General features: G+C 44.0%; 1 protein-coding gene across 1 annotated transcript in view; it reads left to right on the top strand.

Moving 5' to 3' along the window:
• CAMTA1 (calmodulin binding transcription activator 1) overlaps positions 1 to 14,080 on the top strand; it is a 327,820-nt gene that overhangs the window by 303,416 nt on the left and 10,324 nt on the right. The window contains exons 17-22 of the mRNA XM_075172134.1: positions 33 to 220; positions 646 to 892; positions 1,971 to 2,042; positions 5,869 to 6,062; positions 6,254 to 6,328; positions 11,312 to 11,342. Coding sequence (XP_075028235.1) covers positions 33 to 220; positions 646 to 892; positions 1,971 to 2,042; positions 5,869 to 6,062; positions 6,254 to 6,328; positions 11,312 to 11,342 — 807 coding nt within the window. The remainder of the gene's footprint in view (positions 1 to 32; positions 221 to 645; positions 893 to 1,970; positions 2,043 to 5,868; positions 6,063 to 6,253; positions 6,329 to 11,311; positions 11,343 to 14,080) is intronic.

Genomic DNA, 14,080 nt, shown 5'->3' with positions numbered 1-14,080 from the left:
GCAAAAGTTCGCTCTCCTCTCCCCCATCCCAGGTGAACATGATGACACTTGCGGAGCACATTATTGAAGCTACGCCTGACAGGATCAAGCGGGAGAATTTTGTGCCAATGGAGTCACCACTGGTGGAGAGAACAGACAGTGCTGCCATGAGCACCACAATGAGCTGGCTGGCCAGTTACCTTGCTGATGTCGATCATCTGCCAAGTGCTGCACAGATAAGGTCAGTAAGAGCTGTGAAGTTGCTCTGGGTTTTTCAGTGGTCTGAATGCTGGGCAGCATGCACTGATTCTTTAGCCTGCAGATGCTATTTCTCAGTGGGACTCAGTGCTGGCGTTCCAAGCCCACTTGCACTCTCATGATCAAACGTATCGTTGCCAGCACAGCTACAAATTCATGGAAGAATGGGAGTGCATGCAGCAGGAGGCAGGAGGGGAAAGTGGCCACAAGGTCTGACTTGTGACTTCTCTTCCAGTGCCAAGTCTGTGCAATGTGGTACAGGCAGGCTCAAGAATGTGTGATGTTGGTTGGAGAGAGGTAGGGGAGCATGAGCTCCTGCCTTGAACTGAGAAATGTTGTAGTCCTTATCTGTGATGCCAGCTCAGGTGCCTTGTGAGCCAATAATTCCTACTGTGATTGGTATTTCAGAAGTCTGTATAGTGAACCCCTGACCCCTTCTTCGAACACCAGCTTGAGCCCTGCAGGCTCACCAATCAGTGAAATAGCTTTTGAGAAACCCAGCCTTCCCTCGGCAGCAGACTGGTCTGAATTTCTGAGTGCATCCACCAGCGAGAAGGTAGAAAATGAGTTTGCACAGTTAACTCTGTCTGATCATGAGCAGAGAGAACTCTATGAAGCTGCCAAACTCGTCCAGACAGTGTTCAGGAAATACAAGGTACGTGGCCAAAACATCCAATGTCTTCCTTGTTAGGTGTGGGAGTGTATAATTTGTTACAAAACAAAATGTGGGTCATACCCGCTCCTGGGACAAAAATACAGTTTCTGTCATAACCTTTTCAATGATTCTAGCATTTGCTTGATGATGTTTACCCAGCAACTACCATACTGGAGAGAGCATGCCATGCCATAACATGCCTTCCATGCCAGAACAGCACTCACAAAGCATATCCTCAAAATACACCCCAGAGGTTCTGGTTAGTTGCCTGCTTGGTGTAAAGATCAATTTTGAGGGTTTGTCCCTTATGTGAATTGACAGTAGAGACATCTCCAGGAAATGCCTACACCTGAACCAGACCGGGTAGCACTGATAGAAGAGATTTAGAAGTAGGTGCCCTGCAAGCAGCTGTGAGCCACTTAACATAGAATCATAGAATCATTAAGGTTGGAAAAGACCTCTAAAATCATCGAGTCCAACCATCAACCCAACACCCCCATGCCCACTACACCATGTCCCTAAGGGCCTCATCTACACGTCTTTTAAATACCTCCAGGGATGGTGACTCAACCACTTCCCTGGGCAGCCTGTTCCAAGGCCTGACCACTCTTTCAGTAAAGAAATTTCTCCTAATGTCCAGTCTAAACCTCCCTTGGTGCAACTTGAGGCCATTTCCTCTCGTCCTATCGCTTGTTACTTGGGAGAAGAGACCGACCCCCACCTGGCTACAACCTCCTTTCAGGTAGTTGTAGAGCGCGATGAGGTCTCCCCTCAGCCTCCTCTTCTCCAGGCTAAACAAACCCAGTTCCTTCAGCCGCTCCCCATCAGACTTGTGCTCCAGGCCCTTCACCAGCTTCGTTGCCCTCCTCTGGACACGCTCCAGCACCTCCATGTCCTTCTTGTAGTGAGGGGCCCAAAACTGAACACAGGATTGGAGGTGCGGCCTCACCAGTGCCCAGTACAGGGGCACGATCACCTCCCTGCTCCTGCTGGCCACACTAGTTCTGATACAGGCCTGATACTGTCCTGTTTTTTGGTGCACTCTGACTACTTACTGCTTCTTTCCTTCTCCACATAGGGTCGTCCTCTCCGGGAACAGCAAGAGGTGGCTGCCGCTGTTATTCAGCGTTGCTACCGAAAATACAAACAGGTAATCAAGGAAGTGAAATTTTATGAAACACACGTAAGTGCCATGAACTTTGGAATGTAATGGGAATTATCCCACTGTTCCTCTTGTATGCTTTTCAGCATGCAGTAATGAAATACCCTGCTCAGGCAAAATTGAAAAGGGAAGAAAATTTGTGTCCTGAATCTTAATTTTGGAGGGAATCCTTAAAAAGATTTTGTTTGTGATGATAATCTGCATTTTTGCTATGAGATAGAGGGCAATGATGTATACCATATTGGCCTTTATGCATGCTATAGCCTGGTGAGACTATTTTCTGACTAGTTGCTTGCCAAATTTCATTGTGAAATTGAAGTTGGTTTTGCCTTTGATAAAGGCGAAGATGAAAAATAGGTTGTTTTATTTTGCACATGCCAAACTTTTAAACTATGGGAGGTCACGTGTTTTAGCTTGATGCAAGTTGTTCCAGGACTGAGACTGTTCTCCAGACTGTAGTTGGAGACATGCTTTTAGGCTGAGTTCTCAACCCCAGAAAAAGAAGATACTTTTTCTTTTTCCTTTTTGTTTGGGTTTTGTTTTTTGTTTTGTTTTGTTTTTCTGTGGGGGCTAGAACCCATATCCCTCTTTTCACTATACCCTGCTAGACTCAAGCTGTCTGATGCGTGGCGGCATGTTATGTAAAGTGAAAGGCAAGATGCCTGTGCTCTTTTACAACCTTCAAAAACATTTATTTGGGAAGCCTTTCTAGTGTTAGGTGACTGCATCACGATTCACATTCAGCCTGTCACATGGCTGTCATTCTGGAGTGATGCTTCCTGTAATAGGGAAGTTTAATTCCTTTCAAAAACTGCTTGGCAAACTGCTTTGTCTTGGATCCTGGAATCACTTCTTTTTGAAAGAAGATGGTTTGTTTTTTTTTTTTTTTCATTCTTTATTTGCAGAACTAACATTAACTATGTATTTTTCTGTTTCTCCCTAAGCTTACTTGGATAGCCTTGAAGGTAATACAAATACAAACACTGTTTTGGAAACAATTCCCCATGGGTCACTAACTTGCACATTGAATATAAACCAGGAGAACCTGGCATTTAGAGAAATGTTTTAATAGTATCCACTAATAAATAGCTGTGGTTGAGAAATCAGTGACAAACCAAACCTGATGGGAAATACATAGGGGCTGCCGTGCCGTACCGTATCAATATAGTAGTACAACAACAACAACAAAAAAAAGTCGTCTCCTGCTTCTACAGGTACTCATATAAGCAGTGATGGGCTGAGGTGCGGGGAAGGTTTTGAAGACAGTTTCTGGAGGACAAGCTTTCCTTTGTTGCTGCTGATAAGCCATCCTTCAGTGATCTTTGCCTTGGCATTCGGCGAGCACAGGAGAACATTTATCCCACCCATGCAGCCAATGTCCTTTGCATTCTGCCTGCCTGCCAAAGTATTTTGAACATTCATCTTTGAAATATCTGTGCCCTGAATTCCTAAGACCACCATCTCATGTACGTTTCTGCTCATACTGGAGGCACGACTGTTGATGCCAGTCTTAAATTGTTCATGGCCAATAATTTTCTGCTGTAAAGACGGATTTCCCAGCTGTGCAACATCTTGTTCTCACCGGGTACTAGAATCAGCTGAGCTTCTCTCAGAGCTACTCAGGAGGCAAGGCATGCTTTTCCTGCAGATAACATGTTCTCAGGGTAATTTTCGATCCACAGCTTCCTCCTGCACCATGGTTTTGTATCAGTCAAAGTACTGTTCTATCAGCACAAGTGAGCTGAGCTTTCCGGGGCCGCTGTGCTAGCTGAGGCTTACCGCTTCACGGAGGTTAGGTGACTTCTCCGTTTATCCTCTTTCTGACTGGAGGGAAAAAGAGGAGGAGAGGGAGCAGCTAATCAGCTAAGTGGGTCTTAGAGTTGAATGCAAATATATTGGGGTCTAGTCTATCCAATGACTGCTATTTTCTCTTTCACATGCCTTATTCGTCTGTTATGTTATTCGGCTATTATATATTGCTGAGACCAGCACAGGCTTATGACTAGATTTGAACAGTCATAGCTCACATCGCGGTTTCGTATTTGAACCCTTCTGTTCAGGGGTTTGTAACTCAGCCACAGAAGTCCCATCTGGGCTAAAAATTGGAAGGAAAACCATGACCAGCCCGTGAGTGGACTTATTTAAAATAGCTAATTTAAAACCACAATCTGATCCATTTAATTAAAAATGTTAAAAAGAAAAAAGAAAAGAAAACAAAAAAAAAATGGAAATTAATAATGGCAAAATATAACTGCACCTAATGACTGCTTCAATTCCAAAAAGTGAAATTTGGTAAATGGTGGTCTGTGATGATACTGGAGGCTTTTTTGCTTTGGGGTGGTCTTGGTGGCGGGGGAGGTGTTTGCTTCCCCCCCCCCCCCCCCCCCCCAATAGACTGGAAAACTCCATTGAGATATGTTAGGACATGACCCTATACAGGGCAGTGGCTGCTACTTCTGTGTCTCATCTGTCTGATAAAGTGAGCAGAAGTCATAGCTGATAAAATATCCAAGAACAACAGACACATAAGTTCTGAAAGTGTTAAAACTTTCAAAATAAGATGAGTAAACACTGAAGACCTCTGTCATAGTGTTGGTTCAGAGGTATGAGTGCAACTTCTATACACTATTCTACATCTCTATCTTAAAAAGGACTTTTAAAAATATGCGTGAATGCATATGGTTTCTGTTAAGCGGCCATCTATTTGCATGCTTTGAAAGGAAAAGGATGTAGAATAAAGATTATTTTCTTTTTAAGAATTTGTGCCTGCTTTATTTGGAATCATGAGGCTAGAAATAATACAGTGCCAGAGGGAATTTTGGATGTGTGTGACTGCTCATGCAAATTTGCAAGTTCAGTGGATGCTTGTTACAGACTTCTGATGAGGTTTAGTTTTGCCGGTGACTTAGGGTCAATATTAGACTTGCTTAATTAGCTTAATTAGCTGTTGCGGTTTTTGTTTTTTCTTCGGTTTTGGTTTTTTTAAGTTAGAATCATATGTTATTCCATTTGAAATGCTTGGATTTAAATGGGGAGCAATCAAAACTTTTGCAATATTGTGCTAGGGCATAGAAACAAGAAATGAGCTGTTTAAAAGTTAATTGTCCTAGGAAAGTGGAATACACTTGTGAACAGCAAATTTGGTTCTTAAAAGTAATTTGTTTAAAAGATATTCTTAAAGGAAGACACAAAAAAGTGTGTATTGGTTTTAGTTAATTTGTTAGCATTTTGGAATAGTCATTCACACTGCTTTATCCTTATAGTCACATAGTTGGGCATATCTTGCTGCTACTGTTATGATTCTTTACAAACAATGGCTGCATAGAAATGAGCATCCTGTACTTTGTAATGAGATTTCCGTGTGCAAGGGAAACAAAAAATTCCTCTAAGTGTAGTCAATTGGTTTATCTCTAATGCAGACCCACTGCAGTACGAATATGAAGCAGTGTAAACATGACTCAGGATCAGCTCCGGTTGTTTCAGAGTTGTTCATAAGTGTAGTACAGCTGGATCTGGTCATTAGCATGTACATGTAGAGCCTCTGCTAGCTAGGTGTTAAATAAAACCAGTCCTGTGAAACTATTCCAGGGGCAGCAAAACAGGTAGTTGCTTTCTTGATGCAAACTAGGTTCTGCACCTAATCTCACAGTTCTTCCAGTTTGCTGTCACCCTTTTCTCATACAGTTCCCAATCAGCGAGTAGATACTCACTTGCTTCTCATCATGTCTTAGTGGCACAAGAGTCTTTCACCGTAGGAACTTGCTTCTTGCTGGTTTTATTGGAATGCCTCAGCTTCTCTTTGTTTCTCTTGTAGTATGCACTTTATAAAAAGATGACGCAAGCTGCCATTCTTATCCAGAGCAAATTCCGAAGTTATTATGAGCAGAAAAAATTTCAGCAGAGCCGACGAGCCGCGATGCTGATCCAGCAGTACTACCGCAGCTACAAAGAATGTGGGAAGAGGAGGCAAAACCGTCGGGCAGCCACCATTGTACAACAGAAACTCAGGTGAGCTGTTGGGATGTTAGATGCTACCAGGATCTTAATATATAGTTTTACATTTATCAGGGCTGTGCTGTAATTTACAGAAAAAGGCCAGTGGGAGAAGGACAGTGGTTCATAGGATAATTATTCTTGCATTTAGTATTATTCTTCCCAGTTTTGCCTACACTACAGTGTTGGGATTTTTTTGTGTTTAGAAGCAGTCTGCTTACCAAGAAGCAGGATCAAGCTGCTCGCAAGATTATGCGGTTTTTACGACGCTGCCGCCACAGGTATGACACTATCTTTTGGTATTTGCCCTTCATTAGAGCAATGCAACAATATTCAAGTGTGTCAGCAATGAGTGCAATGTAAAGGATAATAGAATCAGCTCACTACAGATCTTTTAATCAAATAATGAAGCCCAGCTGCTTCCAAGATATACTGACAAAAAAAATCTCTAACTTAGCACTGTTGCTGAAAGAGAATCGTGTTCAGCTCCATTGCTGATATGGTAAAGCAGCCCAGGTTGTGTTGGGCAGACGCAGAATAAGGAAACTTTGAGCAAAGCAAAGCACATGACTTTAAAAGTTGGACTTGAGGAAGTCTGGAAAAAAGCTTACTGAATCATAGCTACAGCTTGTAAGTGCTGCACAGAGCATTCATGGTATGTGGGAAAGTGCAAAATGTGGCGACGTCTGGTATATGCTGGAAATGCCTTTAGTTTGGTCACAGGATCATTTGGTAAATTCTCATCAAATACGGGTTCTTTTTAATGTGGATAGGTGGAATGTGCCAACAGAGCAGCAGACAAGTTAGTTCACGTCAGCCACTCCACACATACCTCAGTAAGCTGGGAGTACAGACACAGACGTGAAGATGAATCATCTCCTGCCAGTGTGGGAACCTGCGCAGGCTTGCCAAAGTGCTCACATGTAGCAGCTAGCGCTACCATACCAGTACTCTGCTACATGTAGGGCGTTTGTTTTGATTTTTCAATGAAAGGATCCCATCTGTGATCAGGCTGCAAACTGGAACTTTGCCTAGGCAAAAGTGAATTCAGATGTTTCTGTCTCTGCTCCCTCCATTCTCACCACACATGCATTTCATCTACTCAGGAGCTGGTCATTTGACATGTCTAATTCAGCCCAGTGATGTTTGAACAAGGAGAGCTCTGAGAGGCAGAGGCGCATGTGATAAACTTGATTTTAGAAACAGACTCGGTACTTTTTGTAGGATTTCAGAGCTGCAGTTTGCAGGAGGTCAGTGTGGCTTGTGTTGTGGAAGGACATCTTACCTGCAGGTTCAGTGGGAAGTAACGTGTGTGGACAAGAAAGAGGGCTTTATAGTTTCCAGGCCAATTCCAAATGCACTTGAAACAGCCACAGTTGTTCATGAAGAAGCACAAGTGGCTTCTTGCTCTCAGCAGGGCATGTGGAAGAGACCAAAAGGTTTGTTGTGTTGTGTTTGTTGGACAGCATGTACAGAATGTCCCGCTGAAGCAGGCGGAGGCTCAGAACTTCTGTATCCTCGCAGATCTGCTTGAGATCCAGGCAGTCCCTGGGGAGGCCACGTGCCCATTTCCATCCGTGGAGGCTCCGGGGTCAACCTGCCAGGGGCCAACTCTCACACACAAGCCCAGAGAATACCTCACAACTAGCTGTATCACTGGGTTTCCCACCGATGTCCAGGATGCGCCACGCACTTCTACCACGCTCAGTTAAGTCTCCAGCTGTCGAGTAATCTAGGCTCTCCAGGGCTTAAATTGCCCATGAATCCAGCAGTTTTTCCTGCCTTCAGCTCATTGCCTTCCTCTTTCTCAGCGTCTCCCGTTTCCTTTGTAGAGCAAGACCCTACTCATTTGCATCACGGAAGTTTGCAGGCAAGACCCTTCTCTTTGCCTGTAGTCAATCTCCTCTCTCGTCAGCAGCACGGTCGCTGCTGCTGTGCATCTCTGGGAGACAGGTTTAGGTCTTGGGTATTTATAGACAGGAAATAAAAAGAAGCAGCGGCGGGGATCCATTGTCAGTAGGCTCTCTCTGGCTTATGTCACACTGCGCAGTACTTGAATTTCTGCAGCAGTGCAGTCCTGTCTGTGTCCGTAAGGCACTTTGTTAGCAGTTGTGGTTACTTGAGAATTTGCCAATGCTTCTTGGCTAGGATGCAACAAGAAAAAAGTAACTTATTTCCACTGAGGATGTTAATTGTGTTTCAAAACTGCCTTGCCTTTCCTTCTGAGATAAACACAATCACACATTCATGGTGACGTACTTTCTCCAAGCAATCATAAGGGTTTAAAACTGTGTTAGTGTAACTAATATTGATAATTGACGCAAATTTTAACCAGGAGCATTCTGGCATTGGCAAATGCTAAAAATAAAAGCAAGACTTCCCAAAATGACAAAACCAGCATTTAGAATCTCTTTGGAAAAGACATAAATTTACCAGCCTACTAGATTTACAGAACTGTTTAGAAATGTGACAAGTTTGGGCTTCTTTCCCCGTATGCCTCCTGCTTGCCGAAAAAGCTCTAGCAAGCAGTTGCAAAGAAAGACATTTTCCAAAACACTTCGTGCTCTGTGCAGTTAGGCTGCATCTGTGATCCTGGGATCACACTGAGGGAGTACCTCATGGGCCCTCAGACTCTCCTGGCTGCCGGTACTGTAGAGAGAGATCTGGTCCCCATGCTTGTTTGCGCTCAGTGAAGAGCAGCACGCAAATCAGGTTCTTAGAGCTTTATTACCACACAGGATTTTGAAGACAAACAGATTGAAGTCTTTTGCTTGTGTGAACAACTGCAAAGGAAAAGTATAATACTGGAAATTATACAGATCTGCTTATTAAAACAGAGCTTCACTTGCTTCAGCATCTCAGCTGACTCAGACTGACCCGTTTGCTTCCTCGCCCCCCACCCCAAGGGGGAGATCCACACGCTTTCCCCAGCACAGCCGTATCCTGGCGAGACCACCCACGTTCGTTCCTTCCCAAGCTTGGCTCTGCAACCCCCTTTCTGAGCTGCCTTGTTCGTGGTGCATGTACACTGGGGTACTAGGTGGAAGATGAGGGAATTGCTTCCTTCTCATCTGCTCTTCTTCAGGCTTTCTGAATTTTCTTTTCTGTGTCTTAATAATTACATTTATTCCTCACTGCTTGACTTTTCTTGCTTACCTCTTTCTAAGGATAGAGTAATAAAACTTAGGATGTTAAGTAAATTTAAAACCACCTCTATATAAGCCTCCTAATTATATCCATTCAGTCTGCTGTGCGTCCTGTGTAAATGATACAGCTGATGATGATGTGACTGGTACTTAGGCTAACAGCCCCACAGACTGTTTCAGGAGTACTGCTTGTTGGAATCCCATCACAGACTCCTCTTGAAATGCTCAAAATTAGCACGCTGCTGCTATAAACAAGAAACTAAGAAAGCCCCAGGCTCTGTAAAGAAATATTTCAGAAATATCCAAGCTCCTGAACATCCAGGGGCAAGCCATAACAACTAACATCTAATGTTATTTAATGCTCTATAGCATAAAAATGGCACTACGGAGCCACTTGTTAAACCACAGTGCCTTGTCAGTACAAGGGATAGAAATGACAGATATTTTTGGAAGATCTGAGGGAGTGAGAGAAAAGAGAGCATGCACAGGAACATCAAAGAAACAGGGTCTTGTGGCAGATTTCTGTCAGCTGATAGACAGAGGTGGGGGAGGAGGCTGTAAAAGCCACTTGCAGTCTGTGGTAAGGGTAGTAAGCTAAGTGAAAAGGCAGTAAATTCTTAAAGTTCAGAAATTCAACCTTAAAAAAAAATGAAACTGTTTAACCTAGGTTTTTGTCCACAAGTAGATTCTGTTGCTGGGCCAATTAATTACTCTTATTAAGAGTTTATTCTCTAGCCTTTAGGCAAGATTTGTTCAGGCTTTCCCCTGGCAACCATGTGGTTGGTTGTTTTTTTCCTCTTGTAAATTGATGAAAGTCTACTTTAAGCCAATTATGAGAACTCTTACTCTGCTAGTATTCAGAACAGCTTAAATGGTCTTTTTGTCCTGTTTTGCTTATTAGCTTTTTGGCACAAAGGCTCAGTAGCGCAAACATGATTCCTATCAGCTTGAGGATCCAGTAGCCATGTTGGTCTTGTGTTTTCTGATCAGCTTGTTGCCTGATCAGACAGTATTTCAAATGTTTTGAGAGAGTTAATGAGAGAGGTTCTGCAGTTGGAGCTCTCTCAGTAATGGATGCGTAGACGTTGATGAAAATCAGAAAAGAAACGTAACTTTTGGTCGAATGTATTCTTAGAGAAGATATTGGAGCTCTAGTAGCTGAATATTATCAGGTTTCATGGAGACAAAAGTGGTCATTCAGCAGCAGCAGTCATTCTGATGGTCAGACATGGATTGTTACCTTTTGACTTTGAAAAAAAAAACGAACTTATTTATCCATCTATTGTCATATTCTCAAAAGTCTGGTGAAAAACATGCATCAGCCATAACATGGTATCAACATGACTTGTCACAGAAGTGTTGTTTGTTGAGAAAGAGAAACAGAAACTTCCTGGCCTCCCAGGAGAGCTTTGCCCATCTTCCCATGGTGCCCGGACCTGACAGCTGGCACTTGACTAACTTGCAACCTAAAACTTGCCATTACACCTACTGTGCGTTGAGCTGTCTCCTGGCACGCTGTCCTGTGTGAGGCAGAATCAAGGGTTTGCATATTTAATGGTTTTGGAAAGACTCCACCTACTTAGTGATGACAGATATGACACATCTAGAGCTGCAAGGAAATCCGAGACCTCCAAAGTAGGTTTGGGTTTGCTGAGCTGAATCCATATGTGGTCCATGGTCAGCTTTCACTGGGAAGGTGACCCCCTATTTCCTATTCTTTCTCTGATTCTTAGGAAAATTTTACTCTTCTGGGAGGTATCTACACCATTGCTAGGCTGTGATTATGATCTGCAGTGGTTTTTATGGAGTAGCATTTGGAATGAGATAGAAAACAGATGATTACTGCAAGGGAAGGCAGGATGCAGCTAGAAATGCCACGGGCATGACAGTATTGGGTTTATTTTACTTGCTTATTACTTCCTGCCCCAAAACACCTAAACACAGGACTGCTCTTCCCTGGTAAACAGGAGTCGTCCAGTAGGCAGGAGTGGGAAGGGTTCTTTCTCTCCAGGCAAGCAGAAGTGTTGTCTCCTCCTCCCTGAAGTGAAGCTCTTGGTAAGGTACGGTTATTGCCATGTGTGTGCTAATAGCTCTTTGGTATTGTTTTGCAATCTGAAGCCCACTGGTGGACCATAGGCTGTACAAAAGGGTGAGTGTAGCTGCCTGCTAGCCAGTTCCTCTCTTCCATTTTAAATATTTTTGCTTTCTGCTTGCTTGCATGGGGCTGCCAGTAAGATATGCCAGTAAGTTTCACCTCCATTGATTATATAAAACAGAATCCTGTATAAACTAACCCTACTGCAATGACTAACACTGCTGCTTTTATAACAGGACAGAGCTCCGCAGTAGATGTTACCAATGCATGAATATGTGGAAAAGGACATGTATATTCATCATGGGCATGCTCAGGTGGCGTTGTCGGTGGGATATTTTTTCAGTATCCAAAATGGCTGTTAGTAGATTTTGGAACTTGATGGGGTCTGCACTCACACGCACTCAATGAGTAACAATGTCCTTTGTCATGGGACTGCGACAGCGTTCAGGCTAGATCATAGGAAGTTGCAGTTAGATGCAGCCTACTCTAGATGGGTATTTGTTTCTCCCTGAGCCAGAGAGAAGCAGAAGAGCTCTTCACACTGTGTATTACTCCCTAAGGTGGTTAAGCACCAATGCTTATCTTCTAGAAGTTGGTCTTCGGTAAGTTACAGGTCTGGATACCTTACTAGGGCCAGCTTTTTGACAACTGCTTCTCTCAGCTGTTAATCTACATGGTGGGAAGGAAAACAAAAAGCCTGAAATGAAGATGAAGATGCTGTAACTGTGTTATAGTAAGTGCCAAGTGAGCTTCTGTCAGGAGTCTCATTCTCAGCATGAAGAGAGTCCACTCGCTTTTGTGCTCGGTCACATTAGTGGGCTGCCCGACAGCAGGGTGGGAATACGCCGAAGCGTTCCCATGGCAGGTCACAGTCCCTGTACGAGAAGGGAATGCTGTAGCTTTCAAGGCACATGCCTGAGTTGTCAGCAGGACTGCTCAGTACCATCGTGCATTTGAGAGGTTGTAGGACAGCAGGGTTTTTGTCAAAAACTGCAGTTGGAAATAACACTATTTGTGTTCTTATTACTACTCTCTTCAACAAGGGAGGAGAGACAGAGGGAGGGATGACCTGGACTCCTGCTTCCACGTAACATTCAGAAAAGAAAACTGAATCGTTGATCATGGAGTTTTGCTGACTTTGAATTGCAGAGATGATTTTCATGACTTAGGAGTGAGAGTATGAGCTTAAGCCTGCTGGAGGCATCGTTATTTGTTTAACTATTGTGCCTAACAAAGAAGCAATAGCTAATGACATTTCTTTCCAAACTATGATTTGTGTGCTACCATTTTTTATTGCATATCCCCAGTCTTTTACAAGTAACAATTTGGGTTCTTTACTAATGGCAAATGAAGTAAGAATTGGATGAAATGGGGAAAAAAGGCCCAGATGTGCTGCTTTCGTGGATCTTGCCGTGATGGAGGAAGAGAATCGTTACTTCTGATTGCAGAAACACCAGCGTTGTGAAGTTGTTAGCCAGAAAACTATAGCTCCAGGTCTTAGCACGTATGGTAATGTGTTTTACAACTAACGCAGGTTAATTCAGGAACCGTGTAAAAATAGCTTGTCTTCACATAATGGTGGACTGACTGGATGACTTGTTTTCACTAATCTGATGCTTTGTGTATAACTAGGGCTGGTAATTTTTGGTCTCCAGTTGGGTGTCTGGTTTCAAAAGCCTCTTGAAGAAAAAACATAGTTTGTTTTTGAAAAATAAAATTCACTATAAGTAACTTTAAAAAAAAAAAAAAGTCATTCTGATTAGGTAAATCGACCTTTCTCTGTTGTAAGGATATAAGTGTCTACTTTTATAGGAAAAAACATAAACAAGTTTAACCATCTTTAATCTTGGGGTCGGTTACCGTATCCATGGGACAGTAACGAATGCTGCAGACAAATGACATTTTATTTAGCAGCCAGTAGAGCAGTACGCTGCAGGGCAGAGCAGCCTGGGACTGGGGCTGGGGCTGGCTCAACAGCACACCTTCCCGCCCTGGCAGGCAGCGTCCTGACCTCCCTCCTCCTGCCCCGAGGTGGGTCTGAGCAAGGAGCTGCAGCTCCTCAGCCCCAACAGCGCAGCCTGCGCCTGTTGCGGCAGGAACCCTTGAACTCTGTGGTGTGCAAGTGCGGCGCCAGCCTTGCAGCCACCCAGCGTGGGTCATGGGACAGAGAAGGCTGAGCTGCGGGGCCCATGCCAACCAGAATGGTGGATGCACCCGCTCTGTCTTTTCTCTGAGCAATAGCCAAATGCTACAGTTCTGTCGAGGGTGTGAAGCCCTTTCAAAAGCAGCAGAATTGGAAGAAACTGGTGCAAGATGGGAGTTGCAGAATGAGAAGAGACAGAGGATATGTTTTTCTCCCCGCACTGCCTCAGACTCATTCTGCAGCAGGGGGCTTCCTGGTGAGACCTGTTCTCTAACACTACCTGGAGATAATTGGGGGCCTCCCAGTCTTTCCTGGTTTTGTCTGGCTAGCCATGGACCACGTCCCACAGTATGTAAGAAAAGGGACTTGCGTGCATGTCTGCAGCTAGATGCTGCTATGCTCAAAACATATTCCTGCCTCCAGATACTCCTATTTTTGCAGTTTTGGTGCTCTCTTCTTAGTCTTCCTTCTCTCCAGAGAATTCCTGCTTAACATTGGCTGGCTGCATGCAGGCATGCTAGCACTGTTCCTGCTGCGCCAGTGTCCGCGGGCTCGGGCTGCCCACAGAATGCCCCTGCTCAGTGCGCTCTGCAGCGCTGGGAATGGCACAGGCTGGAAGCCGTGCTGCGTTCTCCACTAGCAGCACTGT

The sequence above is a fragment of the Calonectris borealis genome, chromosome 23, assembly GCF_964195595.1.
Source record: "Calonectris borealis chromosome 23, bCalBor7.hap1.2, whole genome shotgun sequence".
Lineage (NCBI taxonomy): Eukaryota > Metazoa > Chordata > Aves > Procellariiformes > Procellariidae > Calonectris > Calonectris borealis.
This window is presented reverse-complemented; position numbering and strand designations above follow the sequence as displayed.